Source organism: Chionomys nivalis, chromosome 7 (assembly GCF_950005125.1).
Source record: "Chionomys nivalis chromosome 7, mChiNiv1.1, whole genome shotgun sequence".
In the NCBI taxonomy this organism is placed as follows: Eukaryota; Metazoa; Chordata; class Mammalia; order Rodentia; family Cricetidae; genus Chionomys; species Chionomys nivalis.
The window spans coordinates 81,912,219-81,926,461 of record NC_080092.1 but is presented as its reverse complement, the minus strand read 5'-3'; the positions used below and the strand labels follow the sequence as shown (position 1 = coordinate 81,926,461).

General features: G+C 51.5%; 1 protein-coding gene across 1 annotated transcript; it reads left to right on the top strand.

Annotated features, from left to right (window-relative positions):
• The first annotated feature begins 467 nt into the window (after positions 1–467).
• On the top strand, positions 468–3,656 carry Sost (sclerostin). The gene is made up of 2 exons (XM_057776604.1): positions 468–708; positions 3,204–3,656. The coding sequence occupies exons 1-2, from the start codon at positions 489–491 to the stop codon at positions 3,623–3,625; spliced, it is 642 nt and encodes a 213-aa protein (XP_057632587.1). The 5' UTR covers positions 468–488; the 3' UTR covers positions 3,626–3,656.
• Positions 3,657–14,243: the final 10,587 nt, after the last annotated feature.

Sequence of the window (14,243 nt, the reverse complement as noted above, 5' to 3'; positions counted from 1 at the left end):
GACCATTAGCGGGGGGGGGGGGACAAAGGAACTTGGCTAGAGGAATTTGGTCAGCTGGACTCTGCCTGCCTTCTGTAGAACTCAGAGCCCCACGTTTCCTTTGTTAAGCTGGCCCACAGTTTGTTTTGAGAATGCCTGAGGGGCCCAGGGAGTCAGACAATTAAAAAGCCAAGCTCATTTTGATATCTGAAAACCACAGCCGTCTGAATGTGGGAGGCTCTGGGAGCGCTGGCTCTGTCCCTGCCTCGGGTCACCTGAGAGCGCCAGCAGCAATTTGGAAGTTTGCTGAGCTCGAGAAGTCTTAGGGAGGGCTCACTCTGAGCACACCCCTTTCCCCCTGGGGAGGGGGGTGAGGAAACATGGGACCAGCCCTGTTCCAGCCCATCCTTATTGGCTGGCACGAGGCAGAGGGGGCTTTTAAAAGGCGACTGTATCTAGGCTGAGGACTGGAGCCTGTGCCACTGAGTGCCCTCCCTCCACCTGGCACCATGCAGCTCTCGCTGGCCCTCTGTCTTGTTTGCCTGCTTGTCCATGCTGCCTTCCGTGCTGTGGAGGGCCAGGGGTGGCCGGCCTTCAAGAATGATGCCACAGAAATCATCCCTGGCCTCAGAGACTACCCCGAGCCTCCCCAGGAGCTGGAGAACAACCAGACCATGAACCGGGCAGAGAACGGAGGGAGACCTCCCCACCATCCCTATGACACCAAAGGTATGGGATGAGGAAGACAAGGTAGCAAGGGGATCCTGGGAGGGAACTGGGGTAGTTTTAGGATCTGCTCTTTGGGGGTCTCTAACAAACCAGGGGAGAGACCAGCTTGCCTTAGCACAGTGTTATATCTGAGGACAGGCTTTGGGGGGCTGGCTGAGTGTCCAAGGTGGGGCAGGGAGACTGAGATCTGTTGAAACTGGCATAAACATGGGCACGGGCTTGTATGATGGTTCAAAGAATCTCCTCAAGGATGAGGATATGGGGGTCAGCACTAGCTGGACCAGCAGGGAGGTGACAAGGTAAGGCTGGTAGCACCTGGTGGATGCCGGATGCTGTGGTTGTCCTGTATCCCACATGGTCACCCCAGAGGTAAAGCCTTAGCTTGAAGGTGGAAAAACTGAGGCTTCTGAGGTAAAGTCACCTAGGGGTGAGAAGAGCTGAGACTGGAAGCTGGTTTGATCCAGTTGCAGTGCAACCCGAGATTGGGTTCGGGTGGGAACCTGGAGCCAGAAAGAACCCCTTCAGTTCCCCTCATTAGACTCAGTGGGATGGCATCAGAGAACGGGGTTTTAGGTATGATTTTAGCCCATGAGTGGCAGTTGAGTGTAGCATCCCCCATATGGGCGGGCACAAGGGGCAGAAGCTGCCCTCTGCTTGCACCCTGGCCCCAGCTTTGCCTCATTCCCGGGGACAGAGCCTGTGAAGGCAGTCCTGCATGGAGAAATGCCTGGGGGAATTGAGCACGCAGCTGGCAGGAACAACTGGGATGAGGTGGAAGCTGGAGGGACACCCTCCAGGGTGAGGACCTTGCTGCCTGCTGGTCCCCATCTGAGCGGGGCAGAAGTTCATTTCCCAAGCTGCCACCACACTCTGCCTCTGCTGTCTCCCAGCCAGTACGGGATGTGGGGGAAAGGGCCACCCCAAAGGAACATGCCCTGCAGTCACATTTTGCAGAGGAAGTGCCTGACCTAAAGGAACTATTCTTGGAAAGCCCCCAAATTTATCCTTCCCTGGGCAAACAGACCACCTCCACATCCCACCTCTGCAGGGGTGAGGAAGTCAAATCAGCCCAGAAGCCAAAAAGCCAGCCACAGGAGGATGGCAAGGCGCACACCTCCCTTGCTGTGCCTTCTCTCTAGGGCGGAGGCTGATCCTGGCCTCTGCTCCTCTCTGGTTTTGGTCCTGGAACTTTAAAAAAAAAAAAATAATTCTTGTGTCATATTTGCCCTTACCTTGTGAAACCGCAGGGCGGGGAGGGCTCATATGAATTAGCTAGCTTAAAAACTCCCACCCACCTAAGCCCATGGTGGGAGACATAGCCTGGGGGTGTGTGTGAGATGAGGCCAGGCACCAGACCCAACTTCCTTCATTGGAGAGCAGGTTTGGATCACCATGAGCTACCGGTTCAAAGCACACAGAACAAGATAGCCTGGTGTCAGGAACTGTAGGGTTGGGGGTCAGAACTCTGCCGCCCTCTGCTAAGGAAGTAGCTAGCAAAGAGCGACGTGCCCTCAATCCCCACCCATCCCCAACCTGGAATCCTCTAACAAATCACTTTCGCCCTTGTGGGAGCCAGAAAGTGCTGGCGTCCTAGGCAGGGGCGTCAAGCAACCCAGCCCTGCCTTTGGGGCAAGTTCTTTTCTCAGCCTGGACCTGTGATAATGAGGGGGTTAGAAACGCTGCCTTTGGTGGCTTTCAAGTCTAATGAATTCCCATCCCCACCACCTGCCTTTCTACTTGCTCCTCCACAGCAGCTGTCGTGATTTACTACCTTCAATTAACCTCCACTCCTTTCTCCATCTCCCGGACCCCGCCCCTGCCCCAGTGGCCCGTAAAGGAGTTTTAGAAGGGACGGAGCCAGCCAGGTGTGGCTAGTGGCTTCTAGGAAGGGCTGGGGATAAGGAGTTAAATTAGAAGTGTGCTTGGTTAGTATGCATGAAGCCCTGGGCTGGATCCTTAGTACCTCCTTAGCCCTTAGCCGGACCGAGTGAGTGACCCACATCTGTATACGCCACCGGAAAAGTGGAAACGGGAGCTCAAAAATTCAAGATCATCCTCAATTACACAGCCCGTTTGAGGCCAGCCAGGGCTCCTTAAGACCCAGTCCCCAAACAGGAACAAACTGCCCCTTCTGACTCTGCCACACAGTGCCCGGTATTATGCGCATGTAGTGGTTGAGGTCATTGGATCCTGGGGCAACCTGTTTTACAGATGTGGGGACGAGGGACGTTAAGTTACTTGTCCACAAATCACACAGAAAGTAAATGACAGAGCGCTGGTGTTTGATCACTGGGTTCCAAGGACAGAGAGCAGCCAGGGAGGGATCTTCCCCAGCAAGCTCCAAAAGTACTTGATGCTTCTTTTCTACTATCCGTGCATTGGTGGGAAAGCGCCCACGGAGAGGGGCAGATTTGGAAAAAAGCAAGGAGGAGTGATTGACGCGAACAGCCCAGCCTGGGCTAGGCTGCCGCCCTCACGCTCCCCTCTCTCCGCAGACGCGTCCGAATACAGTTGCCGCGAACTACACTACACCCGCTTCGTGACCGACGGGCCGTGTCGCAGCGCCAAGCCGGTCACCGAGCTGGTGTGCTCAGGCCAATGTGGCCCCGCGCGCCTGCTGCCCAACGCCATCGGCCGCGTGAAGTGGTGGCGTCCAAACGGACCCGACTTCCGCTGCATCCCGGACCGCTACCGCGCGCAGCGGGTGCAGATGCTGTGTCCCGGTAGCGCGGCGCCGCGCGCGCGCAAGGTGCGCCTGGTGGCCTCCTGCAAGTGCAAGCGCCTCACCCGCTTCCACAACCAGTCGGAGCTCAAGGACTTCGGGCCGGAGACCGCGCGGCCGCAGAAGGGTCGCAAGCCACGGCCCCGCTCCCGGGGCGCCAAAGCCAACCAGGCGGAGCTGGAGAACGCCTACTAGAGCGCTCCCGAGCCCACGCAGCCCCGGCGCTATCCGACTCGTTTTTTGTTTTTTTTTTATTGTAAAAGCCTGCAACCCAGGCTAGGGGCGTTAAACCTTCCAGGCCCTGCGGAGTCCCCCAACCCGTAGAGTCCCCTCGCCCTCCTGCCCGCTGAGGGGGTTCCCGCAGGTCAAGAGAGGGAGCTGAGTCATTGACACTGAGTCACTCTGCCCAGTCTGCCCCTCCCCCCGGGGGGGCCTGGGGGGTTTTCTACCCTCGCCGGTCCCCTACAGGACAAGGTAGCATTTTCACCGTAAAGGGAGCGGAGTGTGAAAGCACCTGGGACTGGCTGCGGAAAGATCACTCACCCTCACTCCGCTGTAAAGCCCGTGTGTGCAAGAACACGGGACTAGAAAGGGTTTCTGACCTGGCTTGGCCACTGAGTGTGAGGTTGGGCTACGTGGTTCTCTTTAGGTACCTCAGTTGCCTCCTTTGTAAAATATGGATCAGGGTGGAGATTAGACCCTCCAAGGACTCTTCTGAGATTCCAAGGATTGGGGTACCCCCATATGGGCAAGTGGAAGGGACAGAGAGGGAATGAGGGAGAAAGAGGGGGGAAAGAGACCTCTGGTTGGCAGCCTCCTGGAAGAGGCTGTTAATTCCCAACCTGGCCTCCCAGATGTTTGGCTACCCCTATTCCTTCATCTCAAATTTGCCTTCAGCTGAGGTAGAGAAGAACAGGGTTCTAGAGATGGTAGAAGGGACAGAAATCGCACCCCTGCACCCCGAAGATCGGTTCCCTACCCTCTCCCACTGCCTTGCCATGTTTTAAACGGATTTTCTACACCACAGTTTAAGGTCATTGGGGGAAACTGGGCTTGCCAGCCACTTCCAACAAAAGATGTCTCCTTCCAGGACACCTCCTCCTGCCTGCCACCCACGGACACATTTCTGTCTAGAAAAACAACGCCTTATGCTCTCTTTAGCGATGGTGTATTAAACAGAATAATAACGGGGGGGAGGGACCAGTGCTGTACATATGCAGAGAAGCTGGGAGGTGCCACAGCCGCCACCCACAAATCCTTTTGTAAATCATTTCCAGACACCTCTTACTTTCTGTGTGTAGATTTTAACTGTTAAAAGGGGAGGGGGGAAGATTGTTTGTAAGGGAAGAGCATACAGAGCAGGGAGGCCCCTGGGGCTAGCCTGGTGGGTTTGGCAAACTTTCCGTGTGGTTCTCATCCACAAGAAGGGAAGCCGTGGTTTCTGAAGAGTTCAGCGACATATTTATTTTCTCATTTAAGTTATTTATGCCAACATTTTTCTTGTAGAGGATGACAGTGTTAATACCGCTTTGTGGAGCACAAGTGTGTTCTTTTGGCGACCAGAGGCATTGTTAATAAAGACAATGAATCATGACCAAGAGGATGTGGTCTTGTTTTTCTATCAACCACACACAATGTCGTCTGTCATCTCACACCCTTCCCTTGGTCACAGGACTCATGCCTTGAAGACACCTTTGAAGACTCTCTGGTAGCCCTTGTGGCAATTATGAGCTGGCTTTGGAAACAGTCCTGTTCATGCCTTCCTTTCCAAACTTAGCCCTCATCGCCCTGCTCGGCCATTGTGACGCCCTCAGCCCAGCCTCCTCTTAGCAGACTGCCTTCCATACTGTCTGGACTGCTGGCTTCACTGAGTCCGCTTGCCCCAGACCATTGTTCCACCAAGGCTTTCTTCATCTCAATCCTCATCTCCAGCTCTCCCGAGTCCTCCCGCTGACTCCAGATGTCCCTGCCTCTTTAGTTTGCTGACTCCACTGGTTACCACCACCCGAGTTCCTCCCCTTTCTTTAGGATACTTGGAACTTTTCACCTGCTCTCTGAGCCTTCCAGAAATGTTCCAGACTCTGATGTGTTTTCTCTCTTTTGTGACACCCCAAGCCGTTATTTGGGTCCTAATTTTAGGTTCTCCCTTGTGCATTCATTTCATGGGATGTTTTCTAGTTTGGCCAAGTCCTGCTTGGTACTGGAATAGACACAAAGCCAAGCACAACTGAGGACCAGCACATGGGGAATTGGGTCAAGTTTTTTCCCAATGTGAATTTTACATCTCCCCAGTAAAAGTGAAAGATTTTCAAAGGCAGAGGCGATGCCTGGCTCTCCTCTCAACATCAGGTCTCCTGAAGATGCTTGAGAGTGTTGCATGCTGGGACTCAGGAACTAGTTTTTGGCTGCAATAAGAAGAAACGGGGCTGATGGAACAGTACATAAAATAAGCTTACACCTGAGGGATAAGAGAGGGGTGAAAACAAGAGAATTGGGAGTTCAAGGCTAACCAGGGCTCAATGAGGCCCTGTCTCAATCTCCCCTCCTACCCCCAACCTGATTTAAAAAAAAAAAAAAAAAGGATTTGAGACTGCAACACTTTAATCAAGTCAAATGCATCTTTGTGTGAGGGGAACACTGTCCCTAAAGTAAAGCTTCCGTCCTTGATGTGTGTGTGTGTGCATGCTGGGAATTGAACCTGGGACTTTGTACATGCCAGGCAAACTCTCTACCACTGAGCTCTATCTTCGGCCCCTCCTAGCTTTTTGTTTTAATCCCCAATAAATCCCCCTAAGTAAATTATCACCATCAAGTCTTTGACAGATATCACTGAATGTCGCCAGACTCCCTGTGGTTCCAGATCCCCCGGAGGACCCTTCAGAGACTACATCCTGAAGAACATTCCAGAGCAAGGAGGCAATGGAGAGCTTGCCCAGCCCCACAAGGTGGTGTGGTACAGAGGGAGAGGACAGGGACTCCAGAAGCAGGTTTGTGCTTGAATCCGAGCAGACTGGGGTATCCAGGATTAGAATGTTTTCCCCACAACGAACCTGAGCTCAGTCCCTGGTGCTGGCACCCACTCAGTTACTCAGGGCCAAATGGACACATGGTGAAGAATCAGCCTAGACTACTGTGGTTCAGAGCCAGGCAGGAACAATTGGCTTTCTGGTGACCCCAGGGGACAGTAGTTACGGAAGGGACCCAGAAGAGAGCTGCTGGAGGTTTGTCTGAAGGAGAAGGGGGGTCGTAGATCCTCTGAGCAAAGATGCCACTCACACAAAGTCACTGAGCGATGTGGGCTGTGCCCAGCCTCCTGTGGCTGCAGGGGAGCTCATCCCCCATCCTTCAGTATGCCCTTGTATTGCCACCACATGCCAGGGATGTGGGAGACCAGAGAGATCAAGTGATGCCCAAACATGAACACACCTAGGGCTTGCTTTCTGGGACTGGGAGATGTAGGAGAGACCATCTTGGGCTATGATCCCATTACCACGAAGAGAAGAAAAAAAAAAAAAAAACCCAAGGACTAAATTGTAGGTCAGGTTAGGGTTTATTTATAGAAAGCTATATTCTACCTCCATGGGGTCTATGAGGCTGGCGCCGATCAGAAAGAGCAAACAACGGGCTGAGCTGGGAGGGGAACACGTGTGCTTGGGGTGCAGCCAGACACGTGGCTTGTATTAATAGTCTGAGAGTCAAACAGAAAGAGGGACAGACGGACAGAAGGAGCCCCCACTGCTCACACACACCACTCATTTCTTACCCCAAGAGGCTCTGCTTACATCCTAAGAACAAAGCATGCCTCCTCACAGAGAAGTCAAGGCCACAGAAACTCAAAGGAACCACAGGAGCCCCAAGTTCCCTGCTTTCCTTGAAGCAGGTAGAAGTTGGTTGCAGGGGAGACAGAGCCCACGAACCCCACCTGTGTGAGCACCCGGCTCAGAGCTGCAGACACTGAAAACTGGACTGGAAGCCACGCAAGCCCTCTCCCACAGGTTCCCTGACATTAGCTGACATGCTCTGATCATGTCTCCTGATCACTGATGATGATAGCGCTGGGGCCTACTCCATTCTTGGAATGCACCCGGGTTTTCCTATCTGAGGGCAAATGAGGTCTCTCAGGTCTTGGGATGTTTTCATGGACATCAGAAGAGTTCTTGCTTTGTTTTTAATTTAGCAATAGATGCCTTGAAAAGAAGGAAGGTATAGGACCCTGAACCTCTGCTGCCTGAGGAAGCTAAGGAAGCTGTAGGACCGGTCTCTCCTACAGATGGGAGACAAAGGTGAGAGAGAAAGTTCAGGGGAGGAGTCAGAGAAAGGGTAGAGCCAGGCAGAGACCAAAGGACGGAAACATTTGTGTTCTGCAACCACGGAGTGCCAGCTGCATGCCAGACATCACCAATGCCAAGACTCTGTTGATCAAGGCACCTCAGGCGACTCCCAGTGCTGGCTAGGGGAGATGAGCAGGGCATGGGTTGGGTACGGTCTGGATGCCTCTTGTCCTAGGTTTGTCCAGCTGCCGTGATAAAGCACCCAGGCAAAGCTACTTTGAGAGAGAGAGAATGTATAAGGATTACAGATCTAGCTTAGAGTTCATCACTGTAGGGTTGTAAAGGCAACAAGAACTCAAAGTAGCTGGTTACATCCCCAGTCAGGAACAGAGAGAGAACAGATGCATGCCTTATATTTAGTTTACTTTCTCTTTTATTCCGTCCAGGACCCAACCCACGGGATTGGTAGGTACTATCCGCTTCTAGGTTGAGTCTTTGTATCCAAGGCATTCTCCCACAGACATGCTCACAAACCAACCTGATCTAAATAATCTGCCATGGAGACTCCCTCCCCAGGTGATTCTAAACTGTGTCAAGTCAACAAGAAATAGTACCCTCCACAGCCTCGAAGGGTTCAGGCGTGAGACTGGATTCTCACTGTGAAGTACTGAGAAGATGAACACGTCATCCAGCAGTAGCATTTAGAGCAGGGCCTTTTGGGGAGGGGCTGGGATCAGAGATGGTCTTTCGTACAGCTCCATGACTGAATCCTGACGGCTACGTGAGGTGAGAGAGGGTCTGGCTGAGACACATACACTTTTACTGCCTCGTGTCATGTGATCTGCTCCTTGGGCAGCTGCTAGCACGAAGGCCGCCACCAGCTCCCTTGCCACTTTGCACCTCCAGAACTCAGAGACGAAAAAACTTTGTCGCTATTGTTAAAACACAGACTGTCTGCCTTGTGTTATTGTCAATGGAAAACACACTCACCCCGATGGATAACACATACATTGCATAATGTCTGGAAACGAACAGTTCTATAGAGAAAAATAAAATTAGCTGGTGAGCAGATAGTCCTGGAAGAGGCCAAGGCTGAGGCCTCCCTGAGGAAGTTGGATGCAAGGCCTGAATGTACATGGAATGAGCCACAGGTGGGCCTGGGGTGCATGTGCCAAGGGGACCTGGGAATGACAAGCACCAAAGGCATGTCCAGTCTGGAGAAAAAACACCATGGATTTCTTTGGGTGTCCATACCCACATATCCATACCAATGCTCCTACATAACCCCACCCCCCAAAAAATATGAAAGCCGATACAGTAATCAGAGGTGTATGTGTGTGTGTGTGTATGTGTGTGTATATGTGTGTGTATTTTTGTGTGTGTGTGTGTGAGAGAGAGAGAGACTCTGTTGTTACATGTTCCTTTGCCCTATAAGCTGAAGACCAAATGACCCCAGAGAGGTATAAAGAGAACACCCTTGGTTAGACTGCTACACATTTTTCTTAAATCTTTTGTCTGGCTTCTTTAAGTCTGTTAGCATCCGGCAGACTATTGCCATGGGAACATGCTTTCCCCTGAATTCCTTCTCGGGTGCCATCTCTTCAGAAAGTCACCTGTGGCTGCAGGACAGCCTTCTGTTTCCCTCAGCCACATGGCTCCGAACTCTAGGCTGGGATGGAAGCAAAGCTCCACAGGGCAAGCGCGCCATGTTGGCCATTCTTTCCCTCTGTGGCTCCAACTGTTTATAAAAATAGATACAAGCTGGGTGTGGTGGCACTCAGGTGGCAGACAGGTGGATATCTGTGGGTTCAAAGTCTCCCTGATCTACACAGAGAGTTTCGGGATACCAAGGACTATATAGGGAAGCCCTCCCTCAAAAAATAAAATAAATAAATAATTAATTAATTAAAGAATAAAGGAAAGAAAGAAGATGGGTTCAGTGGCCAGAAGGACAGCTGTGGTTTCAGAAGGCATCTAGAGCCTGGTATGGTGGTGCATACCTGTAATCCCTGTGTCATGGCCCTCCTGCATCTAGATGAGCCAGGAGGAGGTACAGGGGCTGATGGAGTCACCCCATAGCCTCCTTTTCTACCTGCACTGTTTTTCTCTAGAGGAGGGGAATGGGGGGAGGGGAGTATGATCAAAATATATCATATACTTGTACGAAATAATCAAAGAATGAGTAAAAAATGTTACATTAAAACAAAATGAAACAACTGGCTGGAGAGACGGCTCCGTGGTTTAGAGTCCTTGCTGCCCTTGCAGTGGACCTTGCTTCGCTTTGCACCCAAGTGAGAGCTTGCAACTGTAGCTCTGCTTCCAGGGGATCCAACACGCTCTTAGGCCTTGTGTTGGGCCATTTAAAACTGCTGGGCAGTGCTCCACTTCATACAGAGACCACTATCCATTCATCCATTTCCCACTAGCGGATACCTTGATTCTCTCTGATGCTCTCACCAGCACAATCTGTAAGAAAGATATCCGCATTTGTCTCCTGATTAGAATGGAAGGTGGTGAGCTAGTGAGATGGCTCAGTGGGTGAAGACAGTCGCCACCAAGCGTTTGATCCTGGCCCCCACAGGGTGTAGAGAGAGGAGAGATTGCCACAAGTTGTCCTCTGACTTCCACGCTTGCTTTGTGGCATGTGAGCACCTCCCCCAATAAACAGATAGTTTTTGTTACATTTTTACTTTATTTTATTATATAAGGTAGGGTTTCTTCAGGACCCCAGGAATGTTTTCTATGGTTTTGAGGTCCCTGCTAGAACTTACACTGAGATCCAATCTCCATCGTGACATCTGGAAAGTTGGGACTTTTAAGAGACAATTGTATCCTGGGAACAGAGTCTTCATGAATGGATTAATGGGTTATTGAGAAAGCAGCTTTGTTATCGGGCATGCTTGTGAGGTAATGACCTTCACCACGTGGTAACCCAGCATGAAGGCCCTCAGCAGATACCACACAAATACTAGCACCATATTCTTAGACTTCCAGAGCTGTGAGCAAAACCACACTTCTTTCTAAATTAACTAGCCTCGGGTATTTTATTATAACAACAGAAAATAGACCAAGACAACTCTAATACAAAAATCTTCCTTCCCTGTTCAAAGTCCACCATGGCTTCCTATTATTTAAAAGATCAACTCTCAACCTAGAGTTTAGGTTGCCAGAACCTATGTAAGAACAAGGCATGGTGAAACAGATCCGTAACTCTAGTGCTAGGGGTCAGGGGTGGAGACAGGTGGATCCCTGGAGTCAGTGAACTCCAGGTTCCATAAGAAATTCTGCTCAAAAAACAAGCATTGAGTGACTGAGGAAGACATCTGATATTGACTTCTGGCCAACACGCACACACAGGCACACACACACACATGCACGCACACACTCACACATGCATGCACACATGCATGAACACACACCCGTGCACACACATGCATGCGCGCGCGCACACACACACACACACATACATGGAGGTGAACTCTGGTGGGAGCTCCATCTCTGCGCATTTGTAGCCACAGGACTTCTGTACTGAGCTTGGCTAGAGTCAGTCTGCACGTGTGACTGGCGTGGGCGTGATCTGCAGTCATCCTCTTCAGATTAGCGGCACTGGCCAGCTTCTCAGGAGAGTTTCTCTCATTCAAGCCCTTCTGCAACATCATCGTGGGTGTGGGAGGGTGGTAGGGCCCCGCCCCAGACATACCAAGCCTGGGGTTGTTTACCCAGGACATTATCAAGGGCCCAGATGACAGATAACTCTATCACTTGGTCAACAGTTGAGTATTGCGGTGTTGGGTTATTTCTGTGTCTGCAGAAAACAGCCTAACTTGGACAAAAGAAATAAATGATATCATTTTTCATTCAGGCAACTAGATTCCATGGTACAAAAGGCTCCCGGGGGAATGAGGCTGGGACAGCATGGCTCCTGCAAGGCTATTTCCATCTGTCAACTTCTCTAATCTCTCACTTTCTTTCCTCTGTCTGTTTCCTTCCTCTTGCAGGGGCCCAGTGGAGCCAGTACTTATGGGGGTGGGGGGTTGGAGGAGGTGGTTCTTGCCCTCTATGGGTTGGGGGTGGGGAGACTGTTGGCCTGGTGACTTTTTTCCCCTTTCTTTTTCTTAGAAACCAGTCCCAATTTAAGATAATGAGTCTCCTCATTCACTTGTGTTCAGTATTCATAGGGATTTATCCACTCCCACCCCGCCAATCTGGCTAAGTAAGACAAGTGAAATCTAAAATTGAACATTTTTCTAAGAATATGGCTGGAGAATTTGCAGGCACTAAACTAAGGGTGATCATCTAGGCTACCCATTCCCTGCCAGCCCGGATGCTTTTCCTTGGAAAGGAGATGCAGAGAAGGAACGAGGCTGCCAGTCTTTGTTGATGGTGTCAGGGTGACTACATACCTGGGATAACAAGAGCTCTTTGGGAGGCTTTAGTCTTGCCGTCATGAAAAGCTCTCACTTCCGGTCCAGTTAGCTTCCACCTCTTCCGTCCACTGTCTGTGGCCTTCAGTCGTCACCCACGTGGCTCCCACCCTCATCTACCCTGCCCTTTTAGTTCCTAGAAAGCAGCGCCATAGTCTTGGCAGGTGGGTGATCGGACACTCTGCTGCCATGGTTACCACAACCACCAAGGTGTCATTTAAATATGAGCTCACAGAGTGTAGAGAGATGGCTCAGTTGGTAAGAGGCCAGCCGAAAGAGCGTGAGAATCTGAGTTCCATTCCCAGTACGCATGTAAAAGCTGGATGTAATTCCAGCACCAGCGAGGCAGGGACCAGAGGATCCTGGCGCTCCTGGCCAGACAGCCCAGACTAATCAGGAAGCCCAAGGTCCCACTAAGAGACCCTGTCTCAAGAAACAAGATAGTTGAGCCCAGGTAGTGTGGGGGTGGGGTGGCACATGCCTTCAATCCCGGCACTCAGGAAGCAAAGACAGGCGAGTCTGTGAGTCTGAGGCCAGCTGGTCTACCAAGTGAGTTCCAGGATAGGCTCCAAAGCTACAGAGAAACCCTGCCCCCCCCCAAAAAAAAAGAGAAAGAGAGAGAAAAGAAACAAGATGCTGGCTCCTGAGGGGTTGACCTCTGGCCTCCAGACATGTGAACACACACATGCACATGCCAGATGCATGCATCCACACACAGGCAAGCATGCACACACACTGGCACAGCCTCCACCAAATACACACCAAAGAATAAATGAATACATTCACCCACCCTATCCTTGGTGTCCTTGATGCTCCCCACCCCACCCCAGCTCTACCCCACCCCCTTCATGCTTTGTGCATCCTTCCCATGGAAGGCTTTTCACTGAAGCTCCACCGTTCGGACAGTCCCTCTACAGTCTTCGCCAGCCCTTTCTTGCTATCTAGGGAGATAAAGGCACACACTACGAAGACACCACGGGACAAGTTTATCCACCCATCCACCCCTCCTTCTGCTCATCTGTCCAGTTGAGTACTTCCAACTTCTTTGGAGCTCTGGCCAGAATCTTGAGTTCTCCATGGCTCCTCTGTGCAACCCGGCCCTGCACACGTGCAGCCCACTGGCCTCCACTGGTCCTGTGTCTGGATTCTGTACAACCCGGTCCTGCACACGTCCATCCCACCGACCCCCACTGGTCCTGTGTCTGGGCTGTGCAACCCGGCTCTGCACATGTCCAGCCCACCGACCCCCACTGGTCCTGTGTCTGGATTCTGTGCAACTCAGCCCTGCACACATCCAGCCCACCGACCACCACTGGTCCTGTGTAACTCGGCCGTGCACACATGCAGCCCACCAACCCCCACTGGTCCTGTGTCTGGATTCTGTGCAACTCGGTCCTGCACATGTCCAGCCCACCGACCACTGCTGGTCCTGTGTCTGGATTCTGTACCAGTCTCTCGGAAACCTACTTCTTTCTCTGCGGTTTCCCTCCTGAGTCCACCAGTTCTCCCTTACCCTGGCCTCTAATGTCTTGGACAAGGGATACTAGGAAGGCGTGAAATTAGCAGTTTGGGGTACCGCAGAGTCTGCGGGGGCTAGGAAGAATTCACATTCCCAGGCCTTCCCTCCCAGGATTCCGACTGGCAGCTCTGGAGCGGAGAACACCAGCTGGGTTCTGAGGCAGCCCACCCCATCAGTCAGCCCCGCCTGGGGAGGACCTGGGTGGTGGTGGTGTGAGTTTTATGTTTTACAAAGTTTGTCTAATTCTTGTAAAAGGAAAACTACTTGTGCAAAAGGAAAACTCTGGCTCACTGAGACAGAGAGACGACCAACTTTTACCCCATATTGGCAATAGTTACTGTCAAAATAGTTGATTCTATACATCCCTATAAGTGGTATTCTGTTTTTGTTGGAGACTCCAAAGTACAGATGATGGAATTTAAAGGTTCCCACAGTCCTTAAAAGGTAAAAGAGCGGACCCAGGCTGAAGTATGGCACAAGGATGGAATTAGGGCATGGATTTCTTCCAAGGGTTTGGACTGAAGCAGCCAGAGAGGGCCCAAGAAAAGCATCTTGTTTCTTAGGGAGTGCTAGAAGCCCCGAGGCGGTACAGGAGGTGG

Excerpts from the sequence above, each read along its gene's own strand:
- Sost (XM_057776604.1), top strand. The coding sequence starts at position 489 with ATGCAGCTCTCGCTGGCCCTCTGTCTTGTTTGCCTGCTTGTCCATGCT. Across the intron at positions 709-3,203 it reads CCATCCCTATGACACCAAAG|ACGCGTCCGAATACAGTTGC; the intron begins GTATGGGATGAG and ends CTCTCTCCGCAG.